Genomic DNA, 13,372 nt, shown 5'->3' on the forward strand with positions numbered 1-13,372 from the left:
TTGTGAGTAAAGCCAAAAGCTGCAGAAATTCCAATATTCATAATAATCTTAACAACAAAAGAATGTATCGTTTTCAATATCCAATGACAAAAGTTATTGCAACATGTTTAAAAGAAAACTTGATATATCTCTTCATGCCTGTCACTTCTGAAAAACCAACGACAAAAAATTATGTGAACAAAGCCAAAACCTGGTGTTTGGACCATCTGATCAAACGTTTTCAAATTCAAATACTTGTAACTCTTAGTCTTTCTTTTCTGTGGAGAACAGACCTAAAAACAATGTATAACCAGAAAATTTAGTAAAAATCTTTTCAATTTATAGAAAAATCACTAATGGAAAACTTATCCAGTACATCTAAGATGAGATTGTGGTAAAAAACATATCCTACCTAGTACGTATACAATCATTTTCATTTGTTGGACCACATGATATAACAAGAGATATCTCAGATTTCCGAATGAATATATTTAAGTCCACAATTTATCTTTCTTATTGACATACTATTTTTTTTTTTTTTTTAAATTCAGACTTGAACTCTTGCTAATAACTTTTGTATCTGAAATTTAATAAGAGTTTCCCAAATTCTGTCAACTATTACATTTACTAATTTACTTTTATTAACGGGAGTGAATTTCATTTAAAGTCAACATATGCTGCCAGCCTAACAAAATGACCCACCAGAAGGGGAAAAAAAAAATCTCCTTATCATGAGTAATTGTGCATGTAAACTTACCGACGACCTATCCTGTACCTCTATAAATTGAAGCTCTTCATGCATTGATCTCCACACATCAAAACATCCTTAACTTGAAGCAACCATGAAGACTCCTTTACTTTCCTTCCTTTTCCTTGCTTTGGTCGCCTCAACACCCTTGTTGGGGACTGCGGATGCTGACCCTTTGCTTGACGTCAATGGTGAGAAGCTCCTTACTGGAACTCCTTACTATATCGTATCGGCAATCAGAGGAGGCGGTGGCGGTGGCCTGAGCCTGTTGCCTAGCAAAACACGCTGTCCGCTAGATGTTGTCCAAGAAAAGTTAGATATAAATAGGGGCCAATCATTACTATTTTCACCAGCCACTCAAAATGAAGACGGGTTCTTTATGAATCCACTGATCTAAATATCAAATTCTCTACTCCAGCTAGTATCTGCTTCCAGCCAACGTTTGGAGGGTTGATAACTATGATTCATCAACCGGTCAGTGTTTTAACCACTAGGAGTTGAGGAAACCCTGGAGCTGAAACATTGCAAAATTGGTTTAAATTTGAGATGGTTGAATACAAATTCATACAAATTGTTCATTGTCCAAAAGTGTGCGACTCTTGTGTGAGTTTGTGCAGCGAGTTGTCCTTTACGAGATTGACGGAGTAAGACGTTTGGCTATCAGGGTGACAGAATTTTCAGCTCGTGTTCATCAGGCTGAGCAGTTTAATTCTCTTCATGCTGATGGAAAGAGCAATGGCATGGAAAAATATTATTGATCGATGCTCGCCAATCTAGTTGGCCGAGTTCCTTAACTTAATCACTGGAAAAATATAAATAAAATAATGGTTGTGTGATCCTTGGAATGCATGATTGTAATATTTTCAGTGTTTAAAAAAATTATAAATAAAGCTAAGTGCTTAATTCATTATTATCTCATTTAATTTGCTTGAATTATTATTTAGTTCAGAAATGTGATTTTATTATCTTCCTAATTACTGCAGAGATAATCACTGTTGGCAAGACAATCTCTACCTAAACAATAGAATATCTTATGCATTATATTAATAGCTACTTCGGATCAAAGAAAAAATTGATGATTTTGTTTGACACAAAATACAATAATCGCTGTTGCATGACAATTTAAAAATGGTACTTTTACTGCAGAGATAATCACTGTTGGCAAGACAATCTCTACCTAAACAATAGAATATCTTATGCATTATATTAAATAGCTACTTCGGATCAAGAAAAATTGCCGATTTTGTTTGAACACAAATACAATAATCGCTGTTGGCATGACAATTTAAAAAATGGTACTTACTGGTATTTTTCTATTTTTATTTATTTCTTAGGAAAACCTTTTTACCCTACAAGCACTAAGAATATCATAACGCTTTAGAGGTGAAGATTGATATGTTAGAATTTGAGGTGGCCCTAACTTCTCACTCAAAGGCCTTATTGAATGGGAGATTGCCCCTCTTATAACCCAATAAGCTTGAGCGTGCCTAGTCGATGTGGGACTCTAACACTCCCCCTCACGGTCAAGCCCATATGTTGGTTCATGCCTGTTATTAGGTGGTGCTGGCTCTAACTCCTCACCCATTGGTCAAACACTAAACTCTTTGAACCTGGCTCTGATACCATGTTAGATCTTCAAGATGAAGCAGAACTTAGCAAAATGATAATGGATCAATTTCTAATTTTTAAAGTTTTATTTAATACTAAAAACTTTGATACCTATTAAATTACTACTTTATCTTAAAGCTTAGTTAGTAGGCAGTGATTCAATATTTATATTTGAGTCCAATAGTACATCAAAGACTGAAACAAAGATTTTTGTAGAAGATAATGATGATAAGGATTGGACTTTTTTTTTTGTAAAGGGCAATATTTAAAGAATAAAGAATGAACACAACTAGGGGTGTAAACGGGTTGGTTTCACACTAAACGAGCCTGACTTGGTTTACTATTAGTAAGTTCGAATCGTCAGAAAATTTTGGTTCGTGACTTGACTCGTTTATAGTTGAGTTGCTTGTGACTCAATTTGAGCTCGTTTGACTCACTTGAGGGCTCGATTATGAATCGTCACATGAGCTTGAGCCACTCGATTACGCTTGATTGTTCCTTTTTTTTTGTTTTTTTTTTTAACCTGTAGTTCTTTTTTAAACAAAGAGATCCAATTCCTTGTAATTTTGCATCTAAATCAACATAAGTCACATCCATCAACAAAATAATGTATTACACAACAAATTAACAATCCAAGCAAAAAAAACACAAATAGGGATTTGGGGTTAATTTGCGATTTTTTCAACCTTTTGCATGTCAAATTTCAACAGACCTATTATTGTAAATATCGCAAAAAAACCCAAACAAGCCACTATTGACTCGTGAGCCTTTTCCGCTGAGCCGAGGTAAACTAGAACTTGGTCGGCACTTATGCAGCCTAAACGAGCTAGCTCGACTTGAGTTACTCGAACCGAGTTCTAGTAATTAACGAGTCGAGCTGAGTCGACCGCGAGCGCTTGGCTTGGCTGACATCCTTAACACAACTACCTTTACGTTGTTTGACGGTTCACTTGGACTCTTGAGTGTATTATTCAAGAGGTCTTGACTTCGAATTCCACAACTACTAATAGGGGAGCCACTAGAGTTTACCTGACCGTTACTTTAGCGCTGAAAGACTAGTTGAGGTGTGCGTAAGTTGGCCCAGACACCTCTAGACAACCAAAAAAAAAAAAAAAAAAAAAAAAAAAAAAAAAAGAACGAACATAAGAAAAGCAAAGGGGAGACCTATGCTAGACAGGCCTGACGTTCAAAAGAGTAATACTAGCCTTAATGACTTCCTTTACTCACTTCTGTTACTCACCTTTGTTAAACAAGGTGAGAAGTGAATAAAGCTAACTTTTTAATAAAGGTGAGTAAGAGAAGTGATTAGGGAGAGTGAGTAAGGCTAGCATTACTCCGTTCAAAAAGGATTGGACTTTTCTTAATTAATGATTCAATTTTAGCTTATGTAAGTTAATTTGCTTAAAAAAATATACAAAAGTTTTTATGCCAATAAAAATTTCATTTAATTGGTAATGGAATTAATACCTTAAACTATCACAAACCAATCGAAGAAAGGAATAATTTAGGAGACGGTATCATATCACTTCTTCACTAAACTATTAATTATGTATTGGCTATTAAGAGCCAAGCTTGACAAATTTTCAAAAATTTATTACATAATTTATCGGAGAGTGGTATTTCTGTAAGTAACTAGTAATATGAAATGCCCAACTTTAGCCTATGCGTAAAATCAATAATTAATGAACTTGGAAAGGTATCAAAGTCTGACTTTTTCCACCTTTATGGATATTTAACATACTTTAAGTCTGACATTTTAAATTTTAAATTGCGTGTTTTAGTAAGATATCAAATCAAGACAAAGGTAACCTACTAATTTGGACCATCCACTAAAGATAATAAGGACTAGAAAGTTCAATTATTGATTTGTCCTGTATTCACGGTTAAACGTGAGATATATTATATTCTTGCCAACAGTCCTTGAAAAGCTAAAAAACTTCAGGATCGAGTTTCACGTCCAGTTTGGACCAGCATACGTGTTAGCTCTATATATATAGATCCAGAAAATATTTAGAATGGATTCTTTTTCAAGAAACAATGTATCACTTTATTTTATCATATTCTACATATGCGACAAAAATATTGTAACATGTTTAAAATGAAAACTCGGTATTTTTTTTTCATGCCTGCCCCCACTCTGAAAAGAAAAAAATAATATTAGTGCAAAATGCCAAATTTGGTGTTTGACCATCTGAAATCCAAAGTTATCCTCAATAATTGTGCATGAAGCACTTACCAATGAACCTCCTCTACCTCTATAAATTGAATCTCTCCTTGCTTCACCTCCACACACATCAAACCGGCCTTAATTTGAAGCTAGCTATTACCATGAAGATTCCTTTAGTGCTTTCCTTCCTTTTTCTTGCCTTGATTGCCTCAAAACCCTTGTGTGGGGCTGGGGATCCTAACCTTTGCTCGACATCAATGGTGAGAAGGTCCTTACTGGAACTCCTTACTACATTGTATCGGCAATCAGAGGAGCTGGTGGTGGCGGCGTGAGCGTTTTCCCTACCAGAGATCGCTGCCCGCGTAATGTTATCCAACACCATCCGATTTAGATAAGGGCTTACCATATTATTTCACCAGCCACTGAAAATGGAGATGGAATTGTTTATGAATCCTCTGATCTGAATATCAGATTCTATTCTCAAGACGCTTTGTGCTTGCAGATAGTGTGGAGGGTTAATGACTATGACTCATCAACTGGTGAGTGGTTTATAACCCGAAGTGGAGTTGCAGGAAACCCTGGAGCTGAAACGTTGCTAAATTGGTTTAAATTTGAGAGGTTTGGAAATACACATTCATACAAAATTGTTCACTGTCCAAAAGTGTGCGACACTTGTGCAACATTGTGCGGCGACGTTGGCGTTCATTTGTTGAGTGGAACAAGACGTTTGGTTCTCAAAGCTGATCCAGGAAATTTCTTGATTAATTTCATCAAGGCTGAGGAGTACAATTTTCTTCATGCAGATAGAAATATCATTCGCATGGTGAATTAAATAATATTGATGGATTCTCGACAAATCTAGTTGAACCGAGTTCCTTAAAATAAAATCGTTGTGTGATCCTTGGATTGCATGACTGTAGTAGCTAGATTAAGTGTTGTAGAAGGTAATGTTGTAAGACAAGGTGTTTAAAATTATCATAAATAAAAGCTACGTGCTTAATTTAATTATTTTCTTATTTATTTTGGTTGAAATTATTAGTTAACATATGTGATTATAATTATCTTACTAGCTGCTGGGTAGTGTTCTGAAAAGCGGACCAGACCGGCCGGTTGGACCGGTCGGACCAAGGACCAACAACCTCTCCAGTCCGGTTCAGGTTCTAGGGGGTTTCTGCTATATTTTAATTTTGTAGGGACTAACTGGTAATTTTTAGGGGTTTTTTTAATATTTCAAAACTTAGAGCCTAATAATAATATTTTTGGGGCATTTTGCAATATCATAAAATTTTAGAGACTAATTAAATTTTTTAGAGGGTATTTTTAAAATATATTAAAATTTTAGGGATTAACTAGGAAGTTTTTGAAACTATTTTAGTTATTGACATCACTGATTTGATCGGTCAACCGAGGAACGGACCCTTGCCCGGGTCAAGGCAAAAGCTTGCTGTTGAGAGAAACTACTTTTGTCTTTCTTACTCTCACTTAATTTGTTGCTCGATCTCTTTGTGGCCGACTATTCCATACGACTATTAAGACTGACTCTCCGCTTGACTATTTTGAAAACTCTAATGATAGTGGATGATATTTTTTTCTAATTTAAGTTTATATAACTATAAATGATTCAATTTTTAACCTTTGTAAGTTCATTTGTGTATTTAACAGCCGTCACTGCTGGCTATAAAAAAGAGAATGCAACTGTTTCTAAACCAATGAAAAACTACCCACTCTTCTTTCTGTCCGTTGTTTCAAAAGTCTTCATGTAGGATTGACAGTGTGTCATCAACACTACAAAATTAATAAACTTTACTTATAATTATTAACCTGTAGAGGGCATGAGTGAGGCTCAATCCCATAAGGAAGTAGTTGAATCTAAATTCCAACCACTTAAAATTAAATCTTTGATAACCAAATTGACCTAAATAACCAAAATATAAATTGGGGGTTTGTAAAATCAAGAAAACTAATTAATTACCAATACAAAATTACGAATGAAAATCAATATGAAAACAACTTAACTTCTCGGTTCAATCTGATCCTCACAATCAATGTATATTCTCAATCACTATGCAATCCTACCATTTAATGGAAGTATCAAACTTAGGCAGTAACAAACTCTACTACCCGAAATTCCTCTTAATTTTGACTAATGAAATAGACTCTTCAACAATCTCTAAACATTAGACAATCTAGAATAAGCTCTCTAAATTTAATGTAATGGTTGTTTAAGTTTCAATGAAATAGGTTAACCTAAGCAACAATCTCATAAGCTCGGATTATTTAACTTAAGTTTTGTTATCAAGTAATAAAATAGAAAGTTTATCCACAATCTTTTATTACTAATTGCTACTGTGTGATTAGGAATAGATCAATTAGGTAATACAATTTCTAATTCTAGAAATCGATATCAACTCAATCAATCTATTAGGCCTGAAGTAAATTAAACGAATCAAATATCATATTCCATTAAAACATAATGACATAAATCAAATCCATAGAAAGGTAAGAAATTTCATTACTTTATCGATTATACCATCGATATGTGTTAGGAATTGAAATTCCCTCGAACTGAATTGAAAAACTTTAGCCAAACATCTTAAACTGAGAATCACAAGTGTTTCTGAATGAATTTCCTTGTGTGTGTGGGGTCCTTTTTTTCTTAGAAACCTAATGTTCTCTTTATAGCCCCTTCAAATAACCCTAAAAAACATGCGTACAGCCTCCCCAAACGGTTTACAACTCAAATTCCTAAATTATAGGAATCGAATCCTACTCTTTCCAAAACAGGCTGACTAATTTTCTGCTAGAACTTGTGAGCAGATTTTTAGTAAGAAAACAACTGAATTTGGGCCTAGGCTCCCTATGAAAGTTGTAGCCCTGGTTATAAGCTTTCCAACGTATCTTCAATAATCTCAATTGGTCTTCTAGAACTTATTTTGTAGTCCAATTACTGACCTATACCCAAGTTGTGATAGGATTAGATCTTCTACTTGGATATAATCTTTGAATACCCAAATCTACTGGGATTAAAACACGTAAGCCTAATCTAAAAAGCTCAGGATGTCTACATCAAACCTCAAAGAAGACCTCTTTCTCATTCTAGAACTCTAAGATCGTCAAAGTCTCCACTGAACCTTTAGAAGTCGAATTTGCCAATGTCTAAAAGTTGCACATTATGCTCCACTTTCATTCGCATGCCTCCATTCCTTTCCTAATTTACAAGATATATTAATCAGCCCAATTAAACACAAAATATATCACGAAAATTGATATAAAAGGATTGAAAATATCAATTATTGAACACTTATCAAGGATAGAGAAAAACTCTTTGGCAGATGGAAGTTAATCTTAAATTTGAGATTTGAAAGTTTGAATGAGACTACTAAAACAAGAAAATTAAATCTTCGTCTCTAGTGTTGTTAAACCGCAATCTCAACATGATATATGTTTACAGAAGACGCAAATTTCAGAAACAGTGTATAAAGGATACTTAACCGTGTTTGACCATTATTTTTAATTGTAAAATCATTAAACAATATAGGCAACCCTGCTTTAAAAAAAAAAAAAAAATTATAGAAAGTTAAGAAAAAAAAGGGATAGAAAATCAACAGATAAAAGATATATAAATTACATGAACAAATGTACAGAAGAAAGTAATAATTTATGATGACCTTATCATAAAATATTTAACAAAAAAATAGATTAGAGATAATTTTAAATTTTATGTATTGAAATTTCTCTAAATCCCTTCAATTGCATACCATTACTGGTTATGAACCATTCACCTCCTTGATGTGTCATAGTTATCATCAACCCTCCAATCTCCAAACTAGTGGCTTGGAGCAGGGAATATCTGGAATATGTAGAAGACTGGAAAATTTGATACTTAGATCAGTGGAATCATAAACAAATCCATCTTCATTTTCAGTCGCTGGTGAAAGTATATAATGACGGTAGGCCGCTATTAATGTCTAAGAAAACATCCAGCGGACACAAACCATTTCTTCTTGAAGCATTATTTTGTTTAGTATTTATTAAACCCCTTAAGGAATTTCGATTAGAACTTCAAACAATATCGTCTCCAGAATTGTGACTTAGGACAACATGTTTATAGAATTGTAAATTTTTAAAAAGGGGGTTAAGGAAACTGAAGAAATTAATGGTAAATTTCCAGGTCAATAGATACATGATTAGAACGTGAGGTAATTAGACCACAACCGCAGAAAAGATAAAATTTCCTATTCTTCGCGTTAAACATTATGAGTTTGGACTAGCATACGTGTTAAGGTTATATTCAATGTATTTTGACATTAACAAGATTAGGTTAGGTTCTTTTTCACGTCATGTACATCACATTGGAATGTATACTATTTACAGCAAAGCTAAAACGAAAAGAAACTTCATACAATTTAACATGTCCAGCTGAACCCAAATTTTTTTCCTAAATTCTAAATAATAGTAATGCTAATTAATCTCATAATATATGACATTAATATTATATATAGCTCAATATACATGTTGCTTATTCCAATAAATAGCTTTATACCATAGAGATTTTCCTTTAATATCTTTCATTTTTTTTCCTTTTTTCACTGTTTTAAATCGCTCACCAACTCAGTGTTTTAAATCTCCCCTCCTCTCCCCAAACAGGATTGCATACAGGGTTCGTGCGGAGCTTAATCTACGCTCTAGGTTGACCCACTGACGTGTGTTCATTTGCATGATTTATAGAGCTCTAGTGCACTCTGATACAATCTTTGAACTTGGATTTATGTATTTCCGCTTTCAGAACTTTACTTATGAGCATTTTAGTTTGTAACGTACTTTATTTATGTTTTATAAAAATGACTTTTGTAAAATGTTTTCTAAATAATTACCCTGCTCTCGGAATCCTGAGTCTCTCGAGAGCACCTAGATCCCACAGGATAGGGACACCCAGGAAGGGGAGTGACATATAAACCACTGACCAGTTGATGAGTCATTATGATCAACGCTCCAAACCGTTTGCAAGCAGACAGAGTAATTTGTGATTTTTTCAATCTTTTGCATGTCAAATTCCAAAGTAGACCTATTATTTGTAAATATCGCATAAAAACCCAAACGAGCAACTCTTGACTCATGAGCCTATTCTAGCTGAGCCAAGGTAAACTCGAACTTGGCTCGGCACTTAATGCGAGTCTTAAACGAGCTGGCTCGACTTGAGTTTACTCGAACTGAGTTCTAGTAATTAACGAGCCGAGCCGAGCCGACTCGCGACCGGCTTGGCTCATCTGACAGTCCTAAACACAACTACCTCTAGGTAGCTTGATGGTTCGTTTGAGACTCTTGGGTGTATTATTCAAGGGTGTTTGAGTACGAATCCCCACAACTACTAATAGTCTATGTAAGTTAAATTTTGCTTAAAAAATATATAAAAAGTTTTTAATGCCAATAAAAAAAATGTCATTTAATTATGTAGATGGAATTAAATACCTTAAACTATCACAAACCAATCGAAGATAGGAATAAATTTAGGAGACGGTATCATACCTCTTCTTTACTAAACTAAATATTATTTTCGTATAGAAATGTATTATCTGCTCACTGGGTTCCTCAACTCACTGTTTTAAATCACTCACCAACTCAGTGTTTTAAATTCCCCCCCCCCCCCCTGCAAAAAAAAAAAAAAAAAAAAAAAAGGATTGTATGCAGGGTTCGTGCGGAGCTTAATCTACGCTCTAGGTTGACCCACTGACGTGTGTTCATTTGCATGATTTATAAAGCTCTAGTGCACTCTGATACAATCTTTGGACTTGGATTTATGTATTTCCGCTTTCAGAACTTTACTTATGAGCGTTTTAGTTTGTAACGTACTTTATTTATGTTTTATAAAAATGACTTTTGTAAAATGTTTTCTAAATAATTACCCTGCTCTCGGAATCCCTCGAGAGCACCTAGATCCCACAGGATAGGGACACCCAGGAGGGGGAGTGACATATAAACCACTGACCAGTTGATGAGTCATTATGATCAACGCTCCAAACCGTTTGCAAGCAGACAGAGTGTTGAGAATAGAATTTGATATTTTGATAAGAGGATTCATAGAAAATGCCATCTTCATTTTTAAAGTGGTGTCAGACATGGAAACGATATATCATGTTTTCATTTTAAACATGGTACAAATTACTTTTGTCATTCAACAAGAAAAAAAAAAAAAAGATATTAAAGGAAAAATTCTTAAGGAAAAATTCTTTGGCATAAACACTAATTACTGGTAAATAAAGAGCAACAAGGCTTTATATGAAAAAAGATATGGAATTCAGCATGAAATGACAATGATCGAAGAAAACCTAGCCTAATCTTTTTGACAAAAAATTAAAAAAAAAAAAAAAATACACTGAATATTGAATATAGAACAAAATTGTCTAGCAGAGCATCTCACGTTTTAACCATGCACGATAGATTTATCTCCTGTAGGAGAGCTAATAAAACATATAATAAGAAAATTTTTGCAACAATAAATAGCTACCTAATACTAGGTCCCTTTATAGGGGTTTATTTGTTTTTCTTTTCGCTATTGCATTGGACAAGTTACTATTTATTTCTGTTATGCAAATTAAAGAACTCTACTAAACACCAAGCACACACTCAATCAAGCAGGAATAGAAAGAACACAACGATTTACTGTGGTTCACTTATCCTTCTAGAATAAGCTACATCCATGTTGAGATCTGGAAAGGGAAGAGCTCATTGCACTAACTATTAACTCAAGAATCACAGTTATAGTCACAGTTGAATCAATCTAAAAGAATCACCCTACCTTAATACAAGATATCCCGTAACCAGCCCCTTAGGGAATCTCACCTGGAAACTCTAATTCGAGAGAACAACACCCTCCCAAGAATGATTACAGCCCTAATCACTCAAGTCTACCTGATTACACCAATCTTGATTAAGCACTTCCACAAACCCTAGGATTCACTCAATCGAATAATGGAAAGAACAATCGAACTGAGAATTTGGGGAAAAATTGGGTTTATATATGGTTGACCCGGAGGCTGAATGATGGCCGCTGGATCTGATGAAAAACTGTGGTCTAGATTCACTTAACACTTCCATGAAACAACGCCGTTCAACTTAACCCAATACTACACCGTTGGATCTGGTTGGTCATGTGCCGGTATTACCTTTTTGGGCCAGATCCATCCTGGATCTAGCATCAACTGCCAGATCTAGCCGTTGACGACGACTATATCTTGGTCGTCATTGACGGATAGTTTCTGGCTATAGATTTGACCTTTTTCGACCAGACCCACGGTAGATCTAGTCGGAAAAGGCAAGATAGACATATAATCGGCTAGATCTAGTGTGACTGATAGCCACCATCTAAGGGTGGTGGTCGATTGGTAGAAGTCGATTGGGTGAATGAAGGTATTTTTGTTAATTTATAAACTTTATTTGTGAGAGGCGTTTACCTAAATTAACAAATGTAGGGGTTAAAAAGTAATCTAAGTATTAGAAAATGATTTCCACTAATATACCGAACACATTCTCAGAATCCTATCCTAAAATGTATTCAAAACAGAATTTTACAAATCCTATTAAAAAAAGTGTACTAAACGCAGCCTTCTTCTATTAACGGGAGAGAATTTGGGTTAAAGTCCACATATGCTACCAGCTAAACTTACCAATGACCTATCCTCTACCTCTATAAATAGAAGCTCTCCATGCATTGATCTCCACACATCAAAACATCCTTAACTTGAAGCAACCATGAACACTTCATCTTTACTTTCCTTCCTTTTCCTTGCCTTGATCGCCTCAACACCCTTGTTGGGGGCTGCGGATCCTGACCCTTTGCTTGACGTCAATGGTGAGAAGCTCCTTACTGGAGCTCCTTACTATATCGTATCGGCAATCAGAGGAGGCGGTGGCGGTGGCCTGAGCTTGTTCCCTAGCAAAACACTCTGTCCGCTCGATGTGATCCAACAAAATTTAGATACAAATAGGGGCCAATCATTACTATTTTCACCAGCCACTCAAAATGAAGAAGAGGTTCTTTATGAATCCACTGATCTAAATATCAAATTCTCTACTCCAGCTAGTATCTGCTTCCAGCCAACAGTTTGGAGGGTTGATAACTACGATTCATCAACCGGTCAGTGGTTTATAACCACTAATGGAGTTGAAGGAAACCCTGGAGCTGAAACATTGCAAAATTGGTTTAAATTTGAGATGGTTGGAAATACAAATTCATACAAAATTGTTCATTGTCCAAAAGTGTGCGACTCTTGTGTGAGTTTGTGCAGCGAGGTTGGCCTTTACGAGATTGACGGAGTAAGACGTTTGGCTATCAAGGGTGAAAGAATTTTCAGGATCGTGTTCATCAAGGCTGAGGAGTTTAATTCTCTTCATGCTGATGGAAAGAGCAATTGCATGGAAAAATATTATTGATCGATGCTCGGCCAATCTAGTTGAGCCGAGTTCCTTAACTTAATCACTGGAAAAATATAAATAAAATAAAATGGTTGTGTGATCCTTGGAATGCATGATTGTAATATTTTCAGTGTTTAAAAAAATTATAAATAAAAGCTAAGTGCTTAATTTCATTATTATCTCATTTAATTTGCTTGAAATTATTATTTAGTTTAGAAATGTGATTTTAATTATCTTACTAATCACTGCTGGCAAGACAATCTCTGCCTAAACAATAGAATATCTTATGCATTATATTAAATAGCTATTTCGGATCAAAGAAAAAATTGATGATTTTGTTTGGCACAAAATACAATAATCGCTGTTGGCATGACAATTTCAAAAATGGTACTTACTGGTATTTTTCTATTTTTATTTATTTCTTAGGAAAACCTTTTTAACCTACAAGCACTAAGAAC

General features: G+C 34.8%; 2 protein-coding genes across 2 annotated transcripts; both read left to right on the plus strand.

Moving 5' to 3' along the window:
• Positions 1 to 771: 771 nt before the first annotated feature.
• LOC116121202 (miraculin-like) lies at positions 772 to 5,510 on the plus strand. Its single transcript, XM_031407145.1, has 2 exons — positions 772 to 1,121; positions 4,894 to 5,510. Exons 1-2 carry the CDS (start codon positions 822 to 824, stop codon positions 5,332 to 5,334), a joined length of 741 nt encoding a protein of 246 aa, XP_031263005.1. The 5' UTR covers positions 772 to 821; the 3' UTR covers positions 5,335 to 5,510.
• A 6,703-nt stretch (positions 5,511 to 12,213) lies between these two features.
• On the plus strand, positions 12,214 to 13,090 carry LOC116121226 (kunitz trypsin inhibitor 5-like). The gene has a single exon (XM_031407173.1). It carries the CDS (start codon positions 12,252 to 12,254, stop codon positions 12,930 to 12,932), a length of 681 nt encoding a protein of 226 aa, XP_031263033.1. The 5' UTR covers positions 12,214 to 12,251; the 3' UTR covers positions 12,933 to 13,090.
• The last annotated feature ends 282 nt before the right edge of the window (positions 13,091 to 13,372 follow it).

This window comes from Pistacia vera, unplaced genomic scaffold (genome assembly GCF_008641045.1).
Source record: "Pistacia vera cultivar Batoury unplaced genomic scaffold, PisVer_v2 Contig970, whole genome shotgun sequence".
Classification (NCBI taxonomy): domain Eukaryota; kingdom Viridiplantae; phylum Streptophyta; class Magnoliopsida; order Sapindales; family Anacardiaceae; genus Pistacia; species Pistacia vera.